The sequence below is a fragment of the Diabrotica undecimpunctata genome, chromosome 5, assembly GCF_040954645.1.
Source record: "Diabrotica undecimpunctata isolate CICGRU chromosome 5, icDiaUnde3, whole genome shotgun sequence".
Lineage (NCBI taxonomy): Eukaryota > Metazoa > Arthropoda > Insecta > Coleoptera > Chrysomelidae > Diabrotica > Diabrotica undecimpunctata.
In genome coordinates, this window is record NC_092807.1 from 157114405 (window position 1) to 157141186 (window position 26782).

Sequence of the window (26782 nt, forward strand, 5' to 3'; positions counted from 1 at the left end):
AACAAGTAATACATTGAAGAAAATTGTTAGTTTTAGTAAACAAATATGTATTTATAAATTGTTAATAAATAATTTAAATTGTTAAAGCAAAGGCGAACGAAAAAAAATTTTTTTTTCATAAATAAACTTTATTTTGACTCAATCTTCAATAATTTTTTAAAGTCTTTTTCTTTTTTTGAAAGGACAAGAATCTTCAGGTCTGACCTTGACTTTCAATATCTCGGCAACCAGTACGCCGAATGTATCGTTTTTTTTTAAAGAAGCGTCTTTTAATGTTCTTTAAGTATATAAATCTTGAAATTGATATGTTTAAAGCTCGTAAAGTTATTCAATTTGTTTATAAGCCTAAAAAATGTTTAAAACTTTAAAAAAATGTCTTAGCGCTCCTAGTGAACCGATTTGAATTTTACAAAAAGCGTTTTGAAAGTTTGAGTCTTCCTTTATATGTAAAAATATTTGCAACTATCTGAGAGCCTTATTTAGGGCCTACTATAAATTTGAAAATGTGCGATTTTTTTCCAGTAGGCTGGATTGCAAAATTATTATGCAAAACCTATCTGACCGATCTTAACAAAATTGAGCACACGTTTTAAACATATTAATAAGTTTTTCTAGGCGGAATATGGAGCTTGTAAGTCAAGTTTAGAATGTCGAAAACATTTAAAGGATTAACTTCATTTTTTTGTACTTTTTTTTTTTAAATTATTGCTATTTTTTCAACAATAAACATTAAATTTTCAATTTCTAGCTAACGAAATATTGTGTAAAATTGAATAACGAAACTTTTAACTTCCTATAATTTTTTCTCTAGGATCTATATTTTCCGGATTATAAACTAAAATGGGAGCAAAAAAATGAGAAATTTTTAATTGTTTTCAGATTTTGTTAAATAAAAAATTTAGCACAGGGTTTGCGACTGGCGCATATCGTGATTACCGATATTGGGCACATCCTGAAGGGATTCCAGCAAAAAAATAGCTTCCTATGGAAAATATCCATTATGGTCTGAATTTCTACAGATCCCGCCTAGTCTAAATAATGAAACAGCGCATAAACCTTCCAACGAATTTTTATTTTCGGAAATTTATAGGCTGGCCACTTTTTTGCCGATCAGTGTAGCTGCCACAATTCAATATTTTCACCCCGACAGTGATTAAATAAAAATTCATAAAATAAATGTAGATTTAAGACCCTTATGGTACGGTTATGACTTTAAATCAATTTGCTTTTCATTATCAATATAATTGATCCTTAACCTTAAACGATTTAGTGCTTTCTTTTCGGTGCTGAGTTAATGAATTGTAGTAACAATTATTAGTACTAATTTGACAAATTGATTTTAATAACTTAAAAATAATTTTCCGGAAATGACAGTGGAGAAGGTTGAAATAACTGAAATGGAGAATAAGGCTGGAGGAAATAAACGATTTCCATGGACATTGTGGTTTTGTGTCATTACAGGTAATTAAAAATATTTATTTATATATTTTTACTTTGTATTTATTTTTAAATATTTTAATCTAGTATTTTTTTTGTGAATAATTCGCGATAATCAATAAAGTTTTAATTTTATTCAACGCTGATATTTTACAAACAGATTCCAGAAATTGTTATTTTGACTTGAAAACTTGGAAACTTTAACTTGTGATTCGAAAAAAATGTTTTATTTATATTCTATTTTTAAGCAATATAGGCTGTGACTGCCACAATTCTTACAGATTACTTTGTTCAAATTAAACGTTTTGTTGATGGAAATTATTGACAAAAACGTCTATCGTCGCATTGCTTATATTCCTATGTAAAATCGACTTGCTTAGTTACGTATTTTCCGAATTTGTTATTTTATGTTATACTAGCTTTTTCTTCTGCTTTTTAGTTCTTAACTTTCTGTGTTGGTGCCTATTCTCGTTTTCCATGTTTTTTTGTGTCTTAGTATCATTTTTATTTGTATACAGTTCATCCCTCTAGGTCATTCTGCTATTATGATTTCATTTGTCCAACTTTTTTGTTGTCCTCTCTTTTACTTCTATACTTCCTTTAGTTTCTAATATTTCTTGCCATCTTTCATCTGCCGTCCTCTTTACGTGCCCAAACGATTTAAATAAAATTATTTTCCCGTTATTTTACTTATAATGAATTCTTGTTCTACTCGGTTTCTTATTTAATTATTTCTGAATCTGTCTTTTCTGGTGTTGTTTATTATTTTCCTTACTACTTTTATTTTAATAGCATTATTGTCATCTGTATTCTGTAACTATTGATATGCTTATTGTCTTTTATACTAGTAATTTAGTTTTCTATTCTTCTTTCGATACATTGCTTTATTAAGCATATAGCAGATTTTGTTGGCTTCTTTTTATTAGCCATCTGCAAATCGATTTTGTTATCATTTACACTTCCTCAGTATTGAGACTTTCTCTAGTTTTTGTCTTTTTGTATGTTACTGTCTTTGGATTTTTGCGGTTAAAACTCATTTAAAAATGTTAGTTGTTAACTACTCCATATATTAGCGGAAAAGTTTCGTTTTCTACTTAAAAAACAGTATCAGTGAATATCTGCAAGAGTAACACTCTTTAAATTAACCAATTCGCTGCCAAACTTTATTTTTTAAATTTTGTAGCGCCTAGAGGTCAATTTTATGTGCTCAACTTATACAAAAATATTCAAAGAATTTGTATTCAAGAATTTGACACAGTAGCCCTGTTTGAGCCAAGTTTTTGTTCCAATTTTGGAACATGGCCATAATTATGTAATAAAAAATCAACAACGTCAATTTTATCTTAAACATAATATATTGACAAAAAATTGTTAAAATTTTGAGAGAATCTATATATTTTTTTCATAAAAATATTTGAAACAATTAATAGTATGTACATTAATTTTACAAATACCGCATGCAAAAGTTGTATTCGTTTTACAAAATTTGCATTTGTTTTGTTTTAAGAAAATTGGGTAATGCAGAACTGACATATTTTGTGTACCAGATCCTGGAATTTTTCGAAATAATGTTTTTAACTTTTTCTTATCAGGTTTTGGTTGTCGAGCGTTGAGTAGTAGATATAGTGTCACAATATTTCTTGTAATTTCTAATAAATCCAATGGCCGCATACTTTAAACAAATTCATCAGCGTTAGATTGAATTTTATTGTGGTGTTGAATTTTATATAAAATCCATGCGTTATAGATTAAAACGAACAAAATGTGAACAAAAATTTGCCACTACCATTTACTGTTAACCAATAACGACGTATCAATTTTGTAGGTTGAACGACATAACAATGTGAAGCCACGTGAGCGATGGCATTATCCTTCCACTGGATAATTATTATATCTTTATCAGAACTTGTGTATGAATCGGCGGATCCTCTAACTGATTTTTTCATTGCGTTTTTATTTATTTTACGTGTTTTTCATTTAGTCATTTTAATATTTATTAATGGTGCCCGTTCAACCATTTCCCAATCCACTCATGGTCCTTATCAGTGGAAGTCCAGTAAAAAAGTTGTCAATAAAAAAGTAAAATTGATTTGCAAAATTATGCTTCATCCTGGTCCTGGTGACATCCCTGCAGAATTAGTGAAAGCCGGTACAGACAAACTCCAGGAACAGTTAAGAAAACTGTTTCAAGACTGCTTGAATGAAGCCGAATTACCAAAAGAGTGGAAATTATCTATCATGTCAACTATCCACAAAAAGGGCAACAAGGATCAGTGTGAAAATTACAGAGGAATTGCGGTAAACAGCACAATAAGTAGGATGCATGGGAAACTTATTAAGAACAAAATAGAAAATGACTATAGAGATTACGAAGCAGAGGAACAAGCTGGTTTTAGAGCTGGGCGATCCACAGTAGACCACCTGTACTCTATTACGCAAGTTATTGAAAAAAAAACAGCCGTCAATAAAGAAGTTCACCTGATTTACGTAGACTTACAAAAAGCATATGACAGTGTACCCCTAAGTAAACTATGGTCAACCCTACAGCAAACCAACATTAAGCATGGTCTTATCAAAGCAGTCCAAAGTCTGTATAATGGAACGACTGCAAAAATTAAAACTGGATCAAGGATATCTGAAGGATTTAAGATCACGAAAGGACTAAAGCAAGGTTGCTGTATTTCGCCTACCCTTTTCAAAATTTATCTGGCACAAGCACTCAAGCTGTGGAAAAGAAAATGTAATGGCATGGGAATTCCTCTCAATGACGAGACTACACTGTACACCTTATGTTTCGCTGATGACCAAATACTGATTGCTCAGGATCATGACGACTTGAGTTACATGACTCGGAAGCTAATAGAAGAATATAGCAAATGGGGTCTCGAAGTCAACATTAAGAAAACTGAAGCCATGTGTATTGGAGGGACAAAACAGTCCATTATATTAGATGATGGGGTAGAAATTAGAAACTGTGATGAATACAAGTACCTGGGTATGAAGATAACTCAAGATGGAACACTCGATGCTGCTATAAAAGACAGAAACATACAGGGTAGAAAAGCCATATCCATGATGAACGGAATTCTGTGGGACCAAACAATATCTAAAGCGAACAAACAACTCATATACAACACCATACTTAAAAGTGTAATCACATATGGCAGCGAAGTTTGGCAAATGAAACAAAGTACAGAGAAACTGTTACTAGGAACAGAAATGGACTTCTGGAGAAGAGCAGCAGGAAAATCAAGAAGAGATCGGATACCAAATGAGAGAATACGTGAAATGATGGGAGTCAAGCATACAATAGTTGATGACATAAAAACAAAACAGTTAATATGGTACGGCCATGTACAGAGAATGCCAGATGACAGGATTCCAAAACAGATTTTGACGTGGACACCACAAGGGAGAAAGGAAAAGAGGAAGGCCGAGAAAAAGCTGGAGAGAGGGAATTGAAAAAGAACTAGAGGAAAGAGAAATCCCTCCAGGCCTATGGCTGAATATAGAAGAATGGCGGTTAGGAGTCGGAAGGCGTCGGAGAACGCTGTAAACCGATAGTAGTAGTAGTGCTTCATCCTCTTGGCAAAAGTTGTAACTACAGATCCACCTAGCCCCAAGCTACTCTCTAATAGTAAGGTTTCTTTTCCTTAGTAAGGTTCGGTACCTACAAGATAACCATTTAATAGATTCTCAGACAAAATTTAAACCCATATTTATTAGGTTGCCCTTAATGCGCTGTTTACAGCTATGATGGCTGTAGTAAGGTACCATGGATTCATCAACAGATAGTGATATGGTTTCACCAACAGATACATATGTTATAAATGTATTGTTAAAATTTTTTATGAGTGGTGTTATTTTAGTAAACTTATCATTTGTCATTTACATCATTTACATCTCATATAAATTTTGCAAAATTTCTCTTAACCTATCTCTCGATATTGCTTTGGCGATTGCTTCGTTTCTGAGATCCAAATCTAAACTCCAGTACATATCTTTTCTGTGCTTTTGAGTATAACCAGAAATCAGTAAGATTGCAAAGAATACTTGCTATGTCTGCATTTTTATGTCGCGCATACTTTATAGTCTCGTCCTTTATGTATCTAAAGACATACATCACACCAAAAAAATGTAAGGAAATCGATTGCACTTTCACACTGAACATTATTTCGATTTAGAAATAAGATATTTTCTTAATGTTTATCTTAGAACAAGTCACGTCTTTTCGAGTCGTTTTGTCTATTTGATTTATTTGCTCTGTAATTGGAAGAGTCACATTTATTAAAAGTTCATCATCGCTCGTCGAGAACATATATTCCGCCTCTTGTGTCTCACATTGTGTAAGTAACGGTTACCTTAGCTAGGGCATTCAGTATCTTTGATAAAAACTTATCAGAATAATTATTGAAATTCACATCATCCGATGATTTAGAATGTTCATCAGAATCTTGCGCTAGAGGATAAATATATATGTCTGAGGAATCAAACAGCTTCTTATTTAGGTCATCGATTAGATTATTCAGAGCATCAGCTAAATAACTCGTTTTCTTTTCATAAATTTTTTTCACATCCATAATTCCAAAATATTGTCTAGGCATATAATATTGCTTAAACTTACCCCGATCGCAATATTTCACAACAAAAGATTGTTATAATCAAGCTAGAAGTTATACAAATGCACTCCAAAGTCCAATAAGTCCAATATACACCGGAGTGTGTGAGAGCATTATACACTTGGGAATGCACACCCCAATATACGCACACAAATAGGATTAAGGAAAAAAGGAAAGAATTGTTGCCAGCCAAGGAAGTCCACAAAAAAAAATCGATGTGTTTTCTGATTAAATAACGTAAATTCATATTGATATATTCATACTTTTCATTAAACCGTTTAACGTAAATTTACCTTATATAGCAAATATAGAAGGGGCCCGTCAGGCCTTCTATATACCGCTCCGGGGACTAGGCCCTTAAGGCAGATCGAATGAAAGATCTACTCGCGAAATCCGAGCACTGAGGTCATATGCGGCATACATGGGCTTGGTGGCCGGACCCCTCTCGGATGCTCAGCCGGCGAGGAGAACAAAATTTATTTTGCCAAATCGGCGGCTGAGTGACCGAGCACACACTCTTTTCCGGACATAGAGTCATCAGCTCAGGCTAATGGCTCTATGGTCGGAACACACGCTCTTTTTTCTTTTTTTTAGGGACTTAAGTCCCGACGTAAAGTAGAGTAAAATCAATAGAGTCAGTAAAGAAAATAGGGAGAAAAGCCTAGATGTGGCTACCCCTACAGTTAGGTGGCATAACCACATTCACTAAAAATCGAGAATGTCCTATTACCCAGGGCATCTTAAGTAAATTTCAGATCATAAGCCTCCTCACGTAAGTCACACGATGAGGAGGGGTGGTGGAAAAGCCTGGGGGTCAGATAGGTACCACTTCAACTAGCGAAGTGTGACCGGTTTGATCTTCGGACATGTGGATCCCATTCTAACATTGGTATACACATGTTCCTAGGGGCAGGGTTGATCACTGCGTGTGTGTGTGTGCACCTTCCTTGAAATTTTGATATGAATTACACAACAAAAGCCACTTATACAAAACCAATGGGGAAATTCAGTATGCGCGTGTTGTTTTGACACTACCGAACACAAATAGTTTATTAGATTTAAGACTAACAGTGACATCTTGTAACCAACAGCGAAACTAACAATTGTTCCAGATTTGGAACATGGCAGAAAATGGGTGAATTAAAAGGCCAAACAGTAGTTATAATTGCTATTATACTTAATTCTGCAGCCTCAAACTCCTTTACTAGTTTTAGTTTAGAGTTTAATTTAGAAAGAGGCTAAGCCTCCACTCCGTAAATCACATCCGAAGATACATAAAACTGGAACAGGGTACATTTATTTTTCCAGAGTTTCAGCTATAACACGATTACTACACAAAATAAATTGTAACGATAAGACTACCACAGAGAACTGAAGTACTATTGTGAAAATAATACCTCAATCAACCATGGGGTTGATCGTCTATACCTTGCCTAGCTCAGTATCTCAAGGGTGAGTTCGTCTTGTCTTAAACTAGGAATTGAACCTGAGTTCTCAGTTGATAGCAAATAAGACAAATTTTAACCAAACATATTTATTTAAATGAATAAAAAAACAATAATTAACCCTGCCAAAGCTTAACGGTTAATAAGTGTTACTTATTGCTTCGATGGGCGGCTTGTGTGTTCTAGCTGTTAGGTCCTCCAATTAGAATTTGTGGCTTCTGGAGAGCTGCAATCACACGTGGCTGTATGTCCCAATTGTTAAAATCCAAATAAGGTGGTTGATGTAAAGCCAATAAATCCAATAAACCAATAAAATGTCCAATAAACCAATAAACTGTCCAGTAAACCAATAAACTAAAAGGATAAGGAACAACTTGCATTAGAAACACATCAAAAAAAAAGGTTTAAATTCCCTGCCATCTTACAAAATTACACTGAAACAAATAGCGTATGGCAAGGATAAAATGAAATATGAATGTTACTACTTAGTTAAATTCTGTTAGAGTCCTAATGCATATATCAGAAAAAAAATGTGCTTTCGAAAGAAAGTAAGGTTACATTGGAAATGCGGTCAGAATTATAGAATAAATATCTTAATGAAAGTACTTACCCCAAGAGAATTTGTAGACCATAAAAATGAGTCTTATAATAATTTTTGCCTTCTTTTATAAATTTCAAAAAGAGGCAAAAAATAATCCCACTACAAAAAAGTTGTTTTGACAGAAAGTGGGAGACTGAATGCAGTTAGCACAGATGTCATAGGATATTGCTATAGATATCATGAAACTAGCTTGACTATCAACACGGAACAGAATAGTCTGCCGAACATAAAGAGAGATGGCGAATATTTATTTTACGGGACAGAAAGAGAGAGAAAATAAAGACAGAGAAAGAAAAGAAAAAACATAGGGCGCCAACTATTTTTATAAATAAAAAATAGTAAAAATTAAACTGAAGATAAAGAAATTAATAAATTAATAAACAAATTAAAATGAAATAATTATTTAAATATAAATTAATAGAGATGTGACGTATATAACGTTACAAAATAAATACAACATAAATAAACAAAATTGAAAGTTAGATGCAATCAAAAACAACAAGTACATGTTCTACAAGTACCTATCCTTTTTATCGATATGTCTCGTAAAATCATCTCCCAAACTGTCTTTCCCATTTAACCTATACTTCCTCATTTTGGTATCAGCTAAATCGGCCATTTATTTTATTTCCAAGTTCAGTTAGCTCATTTTTTCGTAATTACTATATTGGGTAAATAAAATTACCTTTAACAGTGTTCATCTATTCAAATATTCTAAAAATGTCAATAAACCATTAAATTTGTGTCAATATGTACAATATTTTTATATAATTATCTGTTAAACGATTCTTGAATGTCTACAAATGTGAATAGACTATGCAATTAAAATTTAATTTATCCATTGTCACTTCTACTCATGTTTACAAAAAAATCAGTAAGTATTCTAATTTACGTTATTCCTTGTATTTATTTACAAATTAAATTATTTGGTTATTTATTTAAGGGATATCCTTATTAACCATAAACAGTAAACAAACAATAAAATTAAATATACAGGGTGATTGACTCAGTAGACTTGCTATAATAATACACAGCAGTAAAACTTATCAGCAAATAACAAAAATGTTGAGCTTTACATTACAGAATTAGTTAGAATGTTACAAGATGTTCAATAACATAGTGGCAGCTAATAAAACCGTAACAATTTTAACTTCCTGCACAAATAAAAAGAAACAGAATAACAACGATCTACTACTGCTATATTTTTTTATTACTTATCGAAATTTTCAAAAATGGTTGATATTACATTATTTTATACAGGGTGAGTCATAACTATTGGGACATAGACTAAGGACAGGTTATTTGGACCAACTTTTAGTTCGAGTAGATGAAAATCCTGAAATAAGTTCACGACATCTATCAGCAGCAACAGGAGTAAGTCAGTCGTCTATTGTTAGAATTCTGAAAAAAGAGAACCTCCATCCTTATCACTTCACTCCTGTTCAAAATTTACTTCCAACAGATCTTCCACGACGGTTACAGTTTTGCCAACGTATTCTGAATAAACATCGCAATGACAGACACTTTATTAAGAATATTATGTTCACCGACGAAGTAACATTTACCAGACGAGGGGTTTTTAATTGGCGAAATAGTCATTATTGGGAAGAAGAAAACCCGCATGGTATTAAAGCTAGACATTTTCAGCATGAGTTTAAATTGAATATTTGGTGTGGCATTATAGGCGACCAACTACTAGGGCCTTATGTTCTTCCTCCGAATTTAAATGGAGATTCTTATTTATTCTTTTTGGAAAATACTCTTAGTGATATTTTAGATGATCTGTCACTGGATGTAAGAAGAAAAATGTGGTTTATGCAGGATGGAGCGCCACCTCATTTTTCATTAGCTGTTAGAAATCTTAATGACGTATTTCCTCAACGATGGATTGGCAGAGGCAGTGATTTTCAGTAGCCACCAAGAAGTCCTGAGTACAACCCGCTAGATTTTTATTTTTGGGGACATATGAAGTCCTTAGTTTATGCCAATGAAATTAATACACGAGACGAACTTTGGAGATACATTCAAAATACAGCTAATCATATAAGGGTACATGAATAATATTTTTTTAACATCCAAAAATTCTTTATGAAAAGAATTATAAAAGGCATAGAAATCGGAGGAGACCATGTAGAACATTTGGTTTGAGTTTTTGTGAGTTCTTTTAAGTTAAAGTGTGTTTAGTTTTGATTTATCGTCAAAACGGAAACCTTACGTTAGTTGCAACTTTGTTTATTAATTTGGTATTTGATAGTGGAATTGTAAATGAAATACTATTTCTTGTTTAAGATAATTTCTCTGTGCCAATTTTGATAGCAATTTATAAATATACAGGGAAACTATTAGCAAAAAACGAAAAACAAAAATTAACTTTAACACCCTGTATCTTTTTTCGCAGCAACATTTTATTAAGGCATATTTGGCCCAATAGCCATATTTTGGTCCAAATAACCTGTCCTTGGTCTATGTCTCAATAGTTATTTAAATCGCATTTCTTCATTAGTAAAATGATTGTGACGAGGCATTTCAATCAAAAAAAGTAATGATTACTTTTAAAAAATGCAACATTACACTACACTGTCACATCAAAAATAATTTACTCTGAACAAATGACAGTTACCAACAACAATTATCTGACAGTCCAAAGCATACTTTTGATAAATGAAATAATATTTGAAATCCTTTTTTAAGACTCTAAGCAGTTCGACTGCGTTTTTATCGAAAACGGTTGGAATTATCATGTTTAAACAAGAGTACTAATTTTACGTAAAAATGATGTTTACTTCATATTTTTTAATAAAAATTACTAAAAAGTTTCATCACAAAAAGTTTAGACTCAATTTGATCATTAGGAATGATCCACGTGGCGCCCTCTATGACAAAATGTAAAATTGTAAATAAAATACTATTTCTTGTCTAAGATTATGCCTGTTTGCCAATTTTGATAGCAATTTATAAATATACAGGGAAACTATTAGCAAAAAACGAAAAACAAAAATTAACTTTAACACCCTGTATCTTTTTTCTCAGCAACATTTTATTAAGGCATATTTGGCCCTATAGCCATATTTTGGTCCAAATAACCTGTCCTTAGTTTATGTCCCAATAGTTATGACTCACCCTGTATATTGTGTATTATAAGTATATTATTTTCTCTGTAATTTAAAATAGAATACCCTATATTTTATTTTTTATTTAAAATCATCTTTACTTTCCTATCACAATAAGTTAAAGTTTTATTGTATTATACAGAGTATTTACAAAGTTAAAACCAATTTTCTATGAAAATCGTAACTAATAAAGTACAACTCCTTCTATAATTAAAAACAAGCACAATAATACTGATTTATTGCTGTCACATTTCTTGATTAAATGTCAAAATTTTCGATAGTGAGTGATGTTGATAATACTGCTTATATGCTTTTCCTATGTCTAACTTTTTTAATTTTTGAGATTTTTTCTTTAAAGCAAATTATTAATAAGGTGTCTAAATTATAACATATTAAGTAAGGCATGACTGAATTGTTCACCATTAACTGACAGTTCACCATTCCTGATTATTAACCCGGTTAACAATGGCATTAATACTCATCACATATTTATAGATAGACTACAAAGCAGCCTACGACTCTGTGAATAGAAGAGAAATCTTCAAAGCAATGAAAGAGCTAGTAATACCAAATCTTATAATATTTTTTAATTAACCAAATAAAATAAATTAGGGTAAGACACAAAAAAACAATCAGGTATGACTCACCTTAAAGTTGCCTAAATCACAAAGAGCCAAGTATAACTGAAGCGAAGTAAAAAAATATGAAAGTTTTAGGCAAATCTTTAAATCTGAATTACTCAATTATATTAGTCTTTTGTATTTTAAAATAATAATCTCAATAAATCACTGTATGATTCAGAACTGTCAATTTTGAAATACGTTTGTGTCATGTCCTCGGTAGTATAGTAGTCAGTATCCCCGCCTGTCACGCGGGAGACCGGGGTTCGATTCCCAGTCAGGGAAGACTTTTTTATTAATATTATTACATGGTAAATGTATAATGGTAAAACATATATGCGTCAGTAGAAAAGTTATGTATATTATTGTCATTTTTAAATACTTATGAATATTGAATTTTAATTTGTATTGTTTTATTATATTAATAACAAAATAAACAATGAATTTTACTGCAGAATATGTGTAAAAAAATGTTTGCATTCAACTCCTTTCATACATATATGAAAATAAAAATATACATTTTCATCAAAATATTCATTCAATCCATCATTTACTTATTACAGGTCAAAAGTTGTTTATTAATTGTTAGTAAGTTGTTATTAATTCTGTTTCTCTTTCTGCTATGTCTTACCTATAGCATTACATATGTAATGATTGTGCAGATTGACTCCCAAATAAATTTGTAACGGCGAATGCGTGTATAGAAGTGTAACTTCCACCGGCAGTCCCACTGGACTGCCACACCCGTTTTTTTCCTTTTCTTTCCTATCCATGTTCTTATATCTGTTGAACCAAAATACTTAACAACATTCCAGTAGAGTATACAATTAAAACCTTAAAATTTATTTTTTTTAATAACTTACTTTATGAGATCATTACTTATTATAGCCATTATCAAACATACCAAGTATAATATCTTTAAATGAGAACAGTGAAATGTAAGTACATGATACTTAAAATGAAAATATTTGTACACGGGTATGTCTCCAAAAACATGTCACACAGAGACTGTTCTACTTATGGCTATAAATAGGAAAAATATTTTGATCAAACAAGAAGGGTGGTATTACAATCATTTCTCATGTAGCTCATACATTTTTAATTACAAAAACCATTTAGTAGTAACAATAATATACCTAATTATAAAAATGAAACCTCTAAAATGTTTTAGATAATTTTACTGTCACAATGTCATAATTTAGTGGAGTAAACTTGCCTGCAGTTGGACCAATTACAAACGAGCATTACGGTGCGATAAATTTGAATTAATCCTCTTGGTTAAAAATAATAAACCATAGGTTATCAAACATCCTGTAACATTCTAACTAATTTTGTCATGTGAACCTCAAAATTGCCTATAATTTTCGTTATTAAGTTTTATTGCTAATATTATATCTTTATCTAGTAGGATCTGACAAAAATCAATTTAATGCTCTGACAAAAATATTTTTATTTTTTTTGCACTGCAAATATACAACGGCCAAAAGTACGGGAAATTGTAAACGTTTAAAATAAAATGTTGTTAAGGGAGTTCGGCCCTGATAGCGATCAAATCTACCACGTTATCAGCCGTCCCGAAATGTAGCCATTTTTAATGGTAAAAACAAACCATAATTTAATATTTTATACCTCTACTACAAATTTAAGTGCATTAGTTAGTGCTGACAATATTATCTCAAGTGAGTAGTACTTCTTTTCGTATTATTTGTGTAACAATAACAAAATAACTTTTAAATAATACCTACGTAAAGAGATAACAAAAATTTCAGTTGGGTCTTGACCAGTTTTTTGGACCGGCCACAGGATCGCTTCAACTTCTGATCAAGAAAATTAATAAAATGACTTCATACAACAATAATACTACTCACAACTTCACTAAACACAGTTACTCAGATGTCATAAACTATTTTAAACATCCAACAAAACAACAAGCAATAATCATTTCCAGCATTCAAGATACAAAAATCCATGATTACGTCGTAGCTGTTGGATCACTAGTGGGTCCAATTAATGTACTTTTTGCCTCCAGAATTGCTAACAAGAGGATACATTCTTATAAATATATCGAAATAAATGGATGTGAAGTCAAAGTAAAAAGATTAATTTCTCCAGCCCAGAGACTTCTAATATCTAATGCATGTCCTACAATCCCGAACGAAATAACTGAACAAGAATTACAAAAACTTGGTATGCACACTGTATCCAAAATGACTTTTCTTCGAGTAGGTATGTCAGAAAGTGAGTACATCCATGTTCTGAGCTTTAGAAGGCAATCATTTATTACACCCCTGGAAAATATGTCTATTCCTGACTCTTTTACCATAACTCATGATAATACTTCCTACCGGGTATTTCTCTTCATAGACGAATTCAGTTGCTCCAAATGTAAAATCATTGGTCATCAAGAATCAGAATGCGCTCACATTCCAAACCAAACTAATTCAACTACCCTCTTAGATTCAACCCAAACCACATCATCATTATCTAAACCTCATGAACCTAATAATACCCCTTCAACTCCCCTCTCAGATTCCACTTAAACTACATCGACGTTATCTAAGCCTAATGAACCTTTTGATAAAATATATCAATCTACGGAAACCTACCTCATCCAAAACATATCTAAAGATAATCCAAACACTTCGTGTTCTTCTTCCAAAATATCACCAGCTGTAAATAACACTGAAAATACTACATAAATCGACCTCATCCAAAACACGTCTAAAGATAATCCAAACACTTCGTCTTTTTCTTTCAAATAACAGCACCAGCTGTAAATAACACTGAAAATACTACGACACCAGAAACACAAATAACCTTAACTAATGCAGTCAATTCTAACCAGATAAAAAGACATAACATATCGTCTCCTGAAATTAACGAAGACAACCCAAAAACCGACTATATAAACCAAAAAAAAAAAACCCAAAACCTCTTCCAAAACCCCCCGCGAAGATGTCATTCACTCCCTATGTCAATTCACCTCCATTTATACTAAGTTTTAATGAAATATGTGATTTTATGGAAAATGTTTTAAGAGGAACTAATTAAGATCCTTAATTTTATTTATTGTTACACACAAAATTCTAGGTTGAGAAATAATATCACCCGACTAGAGAAAAAATAAATCCTAACCCTTCTTCAGCTGACGAAACTGACGAATCATCACTAATTGGGGAATAATCAAGGGATGATTCTCATTAAACACTTGTACTCCGAAGTGATATCTCATTATCCTAATTATCTCCAAATTTTCAGTGATGCCTCTAAAGCTCATGACGGACACGCTGCTTCATACTACTGTAAATACACTACTCATACTATATCCATACCTACAAACTGCTGCATCCTCACAGGCGAGACCACAGCCATTTTGGAAGCCTTAATTTTCTTCAAAACGCGTAGTGAGAATAAATGTATATAAACAAATATACCCTACAAATCCAATATTTCAGGCTATAAAAAATGAGATAAATATAATTCAATCAACTCGAAAAGAAGTAGCATTTATCTGGGTACGGTCGCATGTAGGAATAGCTGGAAATGGACAACCTAGCAAACACAAGTCAAATAAACTCACAATACACCAAATCAAGAAATTACCCATACTCCGATCTCCAAAGCCTAATTAAAGACCCCTGTATGATAATATGGTAACACTACTGCAAAGATTCAGGAACCAGACTATATAAGATTTATCCCCTTGTGAAGACCATCTCAAATAATCTATCCAATAGAATGGACCAAGTAATAACTAACCGACTAAGAATTGGACACACTGCACTGACCCATCAATTTTTAATCAACAAAGAATCTTCTCCAACCTGCAGAAATTGTTCTCTCCCATTGACGGTGAATCATATTCTGATTGACTGAACTCTGAAAATGAACTGAACTGAAAATGAACTCTTGTGTACGTTACTCCACTAATAACCCTGCGTGGTTGATGTGGATTATATGTTTTTTCTAAATAAAAAAAAATGTTGATCGTTGAAGCAATGGCATTACTTATTATCTTTTTTACAGTCAGTCCCATTTCATTGCGCAGTCCAGGTTGATTAATATTGTATAGCCTAATGACAACTAATCGTAATTTTAATTGTAAATTGTATGGTAGTAGTCCAGGTAATTCCAATAAATTTAAAAACTGTGGAGGATAGTTGACTGGGGTTATAAATCAGGAGAAGTCATCATAATTTATGACTGTGTACATATCCACTTGCGGCTCTGATTCCATACTAGAAACAGAAACGTCACAACCTAAAATTCATTGAATACCTATTATGTATTATAATCTGCCTAACATTAATATCTTTCTGTTACAGAAATAAAAAAAAAACACATGACATGGCAATTTTAAAAGTTGTTAGCTTATGAGATATTTAATTTGTAATAATATTATCAGTGTTTGTTTTTATTTAAACTGCTAGTTAATGAATCGTAAAATAAATATATTTTAAATGTTTTAATAAGCATAGAGATAATTTGTTGATATCTTAAAATAAAAATCATCGTGAAAGACTTATATTTCAAATGTTTTTTATAAATAAACCTCACTCTATCTCCATAACCAATCATGAATAAAATCTCGATTCGTTCTGTTTTTTTTTTTTAGTTTCATTTTTGTAAATGCTATTATTAATGTAGGCATTAATAACAATTCGTAGACATAGACGTAGACGTAGAGTAACAATAATGTAGAGTCATTAATAACAATAGTGATTTAAATATTTTTGAAAAATAACTTGGAATACTTAGTACAATAATTCATTTCAGATTATTATGTAGCACGGTTTGTTATCAATGTATTTTTAGTTCTTTAGTGTATTTTAGTTCAGTGAATGAATATTTATTATAATTCCATGTTACTTAACAAAGTTCATAATTCTGGTAAACCCTGTAGAAATAAATATTTAAGTGATTACATCTTTGCAAAGACGATAAGGAGACCTTTCAAATGAGCTGTCACGTGACCTCGGTTTGTATTTAAAAAAATCGTCTATTACGTCATTACGCCGACACTGATGACGTAATATCCAACACATATATATCAGTTAATGGTCATTCAAAAATTAAAATTGACGTGTTTTAAGATTTGGTAATTATTTAGTAAACCGGAACGCCTCAAAAATGCCAAAATTTTTGTGGACTTAGCCGAAAAAGTGAAAAAAACCTCAAATTTTAATGTTTTCCTTGCTTTAAACTAGTAAAAGTGCCCAAATAATCTAAAATACAGAAAAAATATCAAAAAAAGTACTATAAATCAAAAAAAATTTACATAAAAAGCAAGGAAAAGTATATAATACATGTCTTAATAAAAAAACGTAATTAAAACATATTAAATATCACTGTTTTTTACTGTTTAATTATGAAAAAATGGGTAAAATTGTTTATAACAATCAAGATTTTTAATATTTCAAAACAATATGGCGGCCATGCGCAAGAAGTTAAATTTTATGTACTTTTGACATTGTTGCCAGTTTTAACCTTTAAAAGATCTAAAAATTTCATGAAAATTACCTTAATTAAAACAGATGGATGCAATCTTAATAACCACGTGCAAAACGAGTACTCGTTAACCATCGTCTATTTTTATTATTAAAAATGTAAACCAATAAACCAAATGTAACCTAACACTGGTAAAAAAGAGCAGTAATAAGAATAAAATGTTATACTTAAAAATCAAAATTTTTGTATTTCATAAGAAAACATGAAATTAAAACTAAACCAACGTAACCAAATCTAACCTAACGCTGGTAAAAAAGCAGTAATAAGAATAAAATTTTGTATAATTAAAAATAAATATTTTTCATAAAACGTGATAATAAACGTAAAGTGACGTAACCAAATCTAACCTGACCCTTGTAAAAAAGTTATAATTTTCAATTAAAAGTACGTAATATAAACGTTTTAGGTAAATTTTTATTTTTCATTAGAAAACATAATTTTGAATAACTATGGCAACACTGGTTAAAATTACCCTTCTTGACCATAAGAAACAGTTGTCGTTCCTGTCATTTCTTGTTGTTTCATGGTAAATAATGGCGGTGGCTTTTAAAAATCGGGCATATTTTAAATGGAAATTACATAAAAAAGAACGTTTTGCACCGAATAAAAATTATTGCACAATCATTAGTAAGTGAAGCAGAATTCATTGATATAATTTTCATCTCCATAGACACGGTTCCGGCTTATTACACTAGTACCTAAGATTTTTTTGTCGTCTGTTTCTGAAATAATGAATTTATTCCATACATTTGCATCATACTGTATATCTTATTGGATAGTGCTTTTATTAAGTCCTACCCTGCCATAATAAAACAGTATAACCGAAACATGGAAGCTGTGGATAAAGCTAATTTTCTTTTATTATTATACTGCAGTCCTAGTAGGGCTAGACGATGGTACTATGGTATTTTTATACAGTGTGGCGCACCGAAAACGAAACAGAGGCATTTACTGGCAGATGATTCCTTTTTTGAAAAAACGCTCGAGCCCGTCGATTTTGTTTTCGAGGGGGACACAAAATTGGCATAAAATCACTTTAACATTTGCAGCCCCTTAAGCGGGGGTGGCATCATCCCTAAAATCTTAAATGAAAATAGGGGTCGAATGATCCATTATTTGAAAGGTCTTTCAACTCCCTTTATAATGATGTAAAATTTCAGTATTAAATCCCAGTAGTTTTGGAGATTTATTGATTTAAAGTTTAAAGTAGACTTTAATAGGTACATCAAATTAGTTTGTACTTCTTTCAGAAGAAATTTGAGTAAAAGCATTTTCTTGATAAGTAAATGCTTTTATTTACTACTTTTATGGTTTATTAATAATAAAAATAGCAATTGAAGTGTCCTTTGTGACAAAAAAAGTTGTTTCTTGAAGAAAGATAAGTAGAGAATGCCACGTACTTATTTTAAATAGGAAATAGTACATTAGTTTGCGATTGATTTGATCAATATTTGTTGTTAAAATATCATTTATTGCTTTATACATAAACTAACCATGGTATATTCCACGGCAGAAAGGGTTGAAATTATTGAAATATTTTTCGGAAATAATCAGTGCGCTAATAGAACAGCACAAATTTTTAATGAGCGACATGAGAACAATAAAGTGCACCGAAAATATGTTCTAGAACTTGTAGCTAAATTTCGGGAAACTGTATCAGTCGCCAATAAAAAACGTAATATTAAAAATCCTATAATGAACGAAGCAACAGAAGTGGGGGTTTCACGGCAAGTTATTGAAGATCCTACATTAAGTACCCGCAAATTGCAAACTTCGTGTGGTGTTAGTCGACGTACTATCCAACGGATTCTAAAGGCCCATAATTTTAACTTAATTAACTTAATGAAGACGATTTTGATAAGCGATTAATATTTTGTGAAGTTATGAGTGAACAAATTACAAACGATGAACAATTTTTATTTAACATTTGCTTTTCCGACGAATGTTCCTTTTTTTTTAAATGGCGAAGTAAATCGTCATAATTGTCGATATTAGTCGGACTCTAATCCCAGAATTTACCATGAGGTACACACACAGCAGCCACAAAAATTAAATGTTTGTGCTGGCATTTTTGGCGATCATTTGGTTGGTCCTTTTTTCTTACCTGGAAATTTGACTGGTGAAATGTATTTGGAATTACTGCAAAATGCCATAGATCCTGCGCTAACAGATATAATTGAAAATCAGAATGATGGTCGATACGTTGAGAATATGTTGATGTTCCAACAGGATGGTGCCCCACCACATTACGCATTAAGAGTTCGGCATTATTTAGATCAGACCTTTCCAGGTCAATGGATTGGTAGAAGAGGTGCCGTTGAATGGCCCCCAAGATCGCCAGATTTATCACCTTTGGATTTCTTTTTGTGGGGTTACTTAAAAAGCAAAATCTATGCTACTCAGCCAACATCCTTAGAAGATTTACGACAAAGAATTGTGAATGAGTGCCATCAAATTACTCCTCAAATATTGCAAAATGTCCGGCAGCGTTTTCAGCAAAATCTTTATTATTGCATGGAAAGTAATGGTGGTCATTTTCAACATTTACTCGGCTGACAGGTCAGTTCATTCTTTATTTTTTAACAACTTTGCTGCTATGTATTGATCTCCTCTTACGATGATGTATTTAAACTTTAAATCAATAAATCTCCAAAACTACTGAATTGAAGTACATGAATTTTACATCATTGTAAAGGGAGTTGAAAGACCTTTTAAATGATGGATCATTCGACCCCCCTTTCCATTTAAGATTTTAGGGATGGTGCTACCCCCGCTTAGGGGGCTGCAAATGTTAATGTGATTTTATGACAATTTTGTTTCCCCCTCGATAACAAAATCGACGGGTCCAAGCGTTTTTTTTTTAACAGGACTCATCTGCCAGTAAATGCATCTGTTTTGTTTTCGGTGCGCCACCCTGTATATTTATTACATATGTGTGTCGGCTAGTAAATAAAAATCATTGTGCGGAGCTAAAAGTAAAACCAATTCCTTTAAAAATGGACCAAACAGGTAAATGCCCTGCATTGAATGAGACGGTTAAAAAAATTGTAACTCCTATGAAAAGTCGACCACCTGATATCACTAGGAAAGACAACGTTGGCTTTGGCCTATCTTTGGACCAAAGGAAAGATGCCAATTTTGCAAAATTGTCGTGGATCCACGACAATTTTGTGTCAAAAATGTAACATGAGACTAGTTTACACCAGTCAAGAATTGTTTTTTAACTTTTATCTCTCCATAAATTTCTATCTTTTTTTTTTCGTGTAACTGTGTAAGTATTAAAGTTTACGTTTGCTTATTTCTGTAGTTTTTCTTACACATTGTAAGCCCCAAAAAGTTACTTTTGTTAGTGGCGTTTCTGTTGGTTTGGTTTACATTTTTATACAAAAAGTGCATATTCCAACCCAACTTATACGTTCATAGTTGCTGAAACAACACATCCACGAATTTTTAGAATTTTTTTCAATGAGTTTAAGGTGTGACGGTTACAGGGTTAAGAAGCGACAATTCACTTGGTGCCTCGGTCTCGAATATCTGTCACCTGTCTTGGTCTCCTGCATGGACGTATACACATAGATGGACACAGCAATAAGATACCTTAAACACACACTGTTTTGAAGCTTAGATATTCCTCTACAAGAGGGTAAAGGGGAGTAAAACGGGTATCGATAGACTGTGATACTTCCTCAATGAACATAAGCGTGCTTGAATTTTTACTCGCGGGGATAATTATTCAGACGTTAATAATTGGAAGTAGTAATAACGTATAAAAACACGTTTTTATAGAAAAAATAAAATACAATTTTATTTGCTTTAAAATTATTACAATAAAATATAGTTAAGCTCAAGTTAATTTTTTAATAGGTATCAAATAATCCTACGATAAAAAAAAAACTTAAAATTAAAAAATATACATTTGTCAAATTTAAGTACATACCTATATTTATTGATAATTGTAAAAACATATTTTTTAAAATTGTGACAAATTTGTTTTAATAAAATATGAATAGATTCCTCGTAGTAAGGGTTTCTGCTACAAAAATATTTATTGATCATTTCAAAGCTGGCATTTGACATAAAATTATTTGCAAATATACCTACTTATTAAAAAGTAGGCGTGAAAATGTATAAATTATTGGAAAGCTATTTAGCGAACAGAAATATTAAAGTAAATATGGTAAATAGACATAATAGAAGACGTTGGTACAGAAATAAATTTTTATTGATTGCGAAATAAAACAGTCTTAGTAAGAACGCTTCTTATGCGCACGGTGTTAGCATCTAAAGTAGTCCTCGTTTCATGATGAATTCCAATTTTAAAATATTTCTCAAGAACCAATTTTAAAAGTTGCATAGAGTGACTATCGGATGCATCTTCATCATACATATGGTCACCAAAATGCTCATAAATTGATTTTGGGACATTTTGTATGGTTTTATTAATCAAAATATTCATAAGGTTTTTAACTCGTCTGTTGTAGATATTTATAGTTTTATTAAAAAATCTGAAATATTTTTCAGCTTCCTTACAAGTTTTAATAACCAAAAATGATGCTTTTGAAAGGTTTTTATACTGTTTTCTCTGTTGAAGTTTGAAGTAAGTTTCATCATTAATCAATATTATTTGGAAACCTACATAGAAAAATAAATGAGTTTTATTCATTCCACTAATTTATTTGAATTGATGAGAAATATTAAATTAAAAGGCTACTAAACAGATCTTTTTAATCAGATGATGTCTACTTACAATTTAAAAATGTCTATACTAATTTCATGAACTAATATCTTGTTCAATACATTAATGAAATGAATAAACCCAATGGTACGCCTATGAAAGATATATTTTAAAATGTAAACAAACAGGCTTCCTCAGTTCCTCATCTTAATAATGTAAACAAACAGTACTTACAAATTAAATGAGACATTGGGATGTAAATATTTCGTTTTTTTGCAAATGCAATACTGTAGCACCATTATTATAATATGTTTATTTCACTATTTACAAATATCACTTAAAATACAGCCAAAATATCGAAAAACAACTTTTCCTCATCTTGGGTAAAAAGTAAACAAACATGGACATGACATGGAACAGCATTTGAAGTTTGACGTAGAGCCATAAGACAGAGAAATGTAAACACCGTTGCCATTAATAAATAGTTTTCAGTGCTTCTACATATAAAATAATTGGTTGATATCTGTTTTATACGCTATTATTAAATGATATGCACACTATGTGCACACTTGATGTTTTAATTACAATTAAATATATTATTATAAGTAATAAATTATTATTTTGGTTTGATAGTACCTGTAGAGTATAAAATAAATATAGTAAGATATTTTAATAAAAAAACGTGACAACATTTGAAGGTGCTGAGAATGTAACCTAGTCAAATAATTTTAGCTTCACATTTTTATGTAAATAACTGAGTCCATCTGTGTTTATACGTCCATGGTCTCCTGTCTCGGTTTACTATGGCGGAATGTTACCTTAACTGTGATTACTAAGGCGCTTTTTAAACGAATAAAACAAATTAACTAATAAACACTGTATATTGTAATTTTGTATTATGATAACATCTTAATTAATTAATATTTTTATTTTTAGCTGATCTACTTAACGTTACCACCGGCCTCTCAATGGTCTGGCCATCAGCAGTTCTCGAAAAATTACATTCCACTGACCCAGAAGTAAACCCTTTACCAGAACCACTTAAGCCTTTGGAACTTTCAATAATGATGGCATCTTCAGGAGTTGCTTCTTTAATAAGTTTCTTCGTGATGGCAAAAATTTCAGATCGTGTAGGAAGAAGACTAAGCATGAGATATCTGGGAATTGTATACGCCGGAACATTTGTCGCAATGGGATATGGAAGACATGTTTATGTTTATGTTATAGCGTTTTTTATAAATGGACTTGCAGCAGCCGGAATATTTATAAACGTGTCCATTTATACCGGTGAAATTTCTGATGATCGAAATAGGGCTTTGATAGGTTGCTTATTTGGTCTGATGACTCCCGTTGGAAATTTTTTTGGATATTCGTTTGCTGCAATTGTAAATAGTGTAAAAGTATTTAGTCTTATTTGCACAATACCCGCAATATTACACGTTGTGTTAACATTTTTTATTGTTGAATCGCCGACGTTTTTAGTAGGAAAGAATAAAAAGGACGAAGCTATATTAGTTATAAAAAAGCTTAGACATTATGCTAATATCAGCGATGCTGAAAAGGAATATGAAAACATTGTAAACTTTAATTCTAGTTGTAATACAGAACAAAAAACTATATCAGATCTTGTTCGTAATCCCATTTCGCGAAAAGCGTTATTGTTGGGATTTACACTGTTAAGTGCACAACAATTTACTGGTACTAACACAATTATATCTTATGTAGTCCCAATCTTTAATGAAGCAGGAGCTTCCTTATCGGGTACCGTAATAAGTATTCTGCTTGGTTTGGCTCAAATGGTAGTTACAATTGTAGCCACGTCAACTGTACACAAATTTGGTCGAAGACCATTACTCTTATTATCTTCTTGTATGTGCACAGTTTTGCTCTTTTGTTTAACATTTTACTTTTACATAAAAGACACCAATTTATCAATTGTGAGCAGTATCCGTTGGCTACCAATTGTCTGTGTTATATTGTTCTTTGTAGGTTATGGCATAGGATTAGCTCCAATACCAGTAGTTCTCGTAGGAGAATTATTCCGCAATGAAATAAGAGCTGTTGCTTTAGCGGTAGTTGTTATTGCGCAATGCACATTAACAATTGTTATAAGTTTCGGTTTTCCGATAGTCTCAGAGTCCTTAGGAATTTCTATTTGCTTTTTGGCATTTAGCATTGGAACTCTAGTTTGTTTGATTTTGATATATCGATACGTACCCGAAACTAGAGGTAAAAGTTTTCAAGAGATTCAAGATATTCTTAGTGGACTCATTAAGTCGTGAATGTAAGGAGTATGGTTGGAATTTTTCTACCAATGGTTGGACATTTTGTAAATTTAAATAACTGTAGTCGATATTTATATTTACTCTTATATACATAGATTTAAAAGTTTTATAAATCACCCAAGAGAAAATAATATTTAAACGTAAAGTACTATGGTGAGTTTGACAGACCGAACACCATTTTTTGTTTTAATGAATGCGACTGGTCTTACTACATATTTACTCCGAAATATTAATCTTACTTCGGTGCATAGCGAGTCAGAGCATAAAAAATCAATTTATCCATTTTAGTTTAATATTTGATTTGGTATGGGATTTGATATTAAAATAACTTAATATTTTTATTTGATCTCAAAATAATTATTATACAAACGAAAATTAAACGAAGCGCAAGATTTTGTTGTTTTATTTTTACAATCCCGTGTGCGTCTAGTTTTTTAAAATCAAAATAGTATTTTTGGCATTATTAATAACAGGAAATCGAAATAGTATTTTTCTTCAGTAAGTAGTAAGTTCTTCAAATCCTGTCCATGCTAGTCTTGCTCTTTTAGTAATTTTCGCACTTTGGTTCTCTTTGTCAAGTCTCAGGATTTGGCCTAGGTAGATATATTCCTGGATTTGTTCTATCTCACTGCCATTTATAGTTATACATCTGGGGTCATCTGTGTTTGTCATTATTTTTGTTTTTTTCATATTCATTTTTAGGCCGACGTATTGGGAGCTGGCTGCTAGTTCCCCCATCATAATTTGCAGTTCCTCGAATGTGCTCGCTATAATCACTATGTCGTCAGCGAATCCAAGGTGATTTAACTTGTTGCCATTAACGTTAATGCCATAGGTTGATCAATCTGTAGTTTTGAAGACGTCTTCTGAGGCTAGGTTAAAAAGTTTTGGCGATATTACGTCTCCCTGTTTCACTCCTCTCTTAATGGAGATGGGATTTGTATTTTCGTCTAGTTGTACTATCTACAATCTAGTTGTACTATCTATTCTACAATTATTAATAGGTTGTTCTATGGCCCACATCTTGATACTATCAAACGCCTTTTCATAGTCGACGAAGGCAAGAAATACGGGTAGTTGGTATTAATTTGCCTTCTCTATCAATGTTCTCATTGTCAGCAGATGGTCTGATGTACTATATCCTTTGCGGAAGCCAGCCTGTTCAACCGGTTGGTAATTTTCCACTTTAAGCCTCTGTTGTTTTCAATGACTCGCTCTATTAAGTTCTCGTTCCATTTTTGTATGTCGCGTTTTAGTTCTTTTCTAATTGTTTTATTAAGTTATCTGTATTCTTAATTATGGCGTTTGTTTTGCGCTAGCAGTTCTTCTTTCCGTCATTAGCTGTTTAGTTTCATTGCTTATTTTGTCTTCTTTAGTCCTTGTTTTCTTTGCGACCTGTAGTCCTGCTGCGAAAAGGTTTTTATTTTTGTTTTTATTAATCTCGTCAATTTGATCTTATGTGAAGGATCAGATTCGAACTTATCCGCTAAGACCTCTCAGAATTGCTCTTCATTTGTTCTTAGTTTAAAGGCATCTATTCTCGTTGTTTTTTTTTAATCCTTTTTCTCTCTTCTTTCATGTTAATATTTATTTTTGCTCTAACTATACGATGGTCACTACCCGTTGTTACGTTGTTTATTGTTTATTCTGTTGACTAACACTTCCAAATATTTGAATGTTTTAACCTCTTCGTAACCTATTTCTTGATTGAAACAGATATATAGATTTATTTCTGTAGTATTTATTAATTACGCATTTTTACAAAGTGTATCGTGGTACTAATCAACTTATTATTTTTATTTCTGGTGGTTATCAACGAACTAATTACTTAGAAAATTATATATTCGAACAAATGTTTATCATGTTGAAAACAATAATTAAATAAATAAATTCAAGTCAATTTAACTTTTTATTTAGATATTGTTCTGAAGCTATTTTCTTATGGCATGGTAATACCTATTCCATATTATGTCTAATAAGAATTTATTTTGACCTTTTGATTTCCAAAGTACATATTAAGCATAGATAAAAACTTTAATTATTGTACATTCCCTTGAAACCAGAAGTCACTGTATTAATTTGATAATAAAGTTCTTAATAATAATGTTGGCTCTCCTGATCTGCTTTCAGCAATTGGAATGTTTGATATGTAATGTAGCACCAGAACAACCAGGGATTGGGATACCTAAGTGTTGAGTTTGGCTAAATGTCGAGTAACAAAATTTGGTTTAGAGTTTGTGGGCATCTCGTACTTAAATTTTTATATAAATTAAATAAGAGCTATGTTGGTCAACCACAATTATTGTCATTATCTAAACTGTTGTACTTTTGTAATCTGTTTATTCGTATAAACTAGAGATAACCCTGTTTAATAGTATCCGCTTCCGCGGTATATTTTACTAAAATTGGAACGATACATAGAAGATTAGTATGGACCCTGCGGTAGAATGACACGCAAACTCGTAAAGCGTTCCACATCTTT

General features: G+C 31.7%; 1 protein-coding gene and 1 non-coding gene across 2 annotated transcripts; both read left to right on the top strand.

Moving 5' to 3' along the window:
- The first annotated feature begins 1263 nt into the window (after positions 1-1263).
- On the top strand, positions 1264-24795 carry LOC140442028 (glucose transporter GlcP-like). Its single transcript, XM_072533065.1, has 2 exons — positions 1264-1461; positions 22952-24795. The coding sequence occupies exons 1-2, from the start codon at positions 1368-1370 to the stop codon at positions 24295-24297; spliced, it is 1440 nt and encodes a 479-aa protein (XP_072389166.1). The 5' UTR covers positions 1264-1367; the 3' UTR covers positions 24298-24795.
- A 1880-nt stretch (positions 24796-26675) lies between these two features.
- On the top strand, positions 26676-26782 carry LOC140442545 (U6 spliceosomal RNA). Its single transcript, XR_011951071.1, has one exon. It is a non-coding gene; the product is annotated as a U6 spliceosomal RNA (small nuclear RNA).

What these genes read in the sequence shown, in the direction of transcription:
- LOC140442028 (XM_072533065.1), top strand. Translation starts at nt 1,368, where the DNA reads ATGACAGTGGAGAAGGTTGAAATAACTGAAATGGAGAATAAGGCTGGA. An exon ending in GTGGTTTTGTGTCATTACAG is followed by an intron (nt 1,462 to 22,951) that starts GTAATTAAAAAT and finishes TTTTATTTTTAG; the next exon opens with CTGATCTACTTAACGTTACC.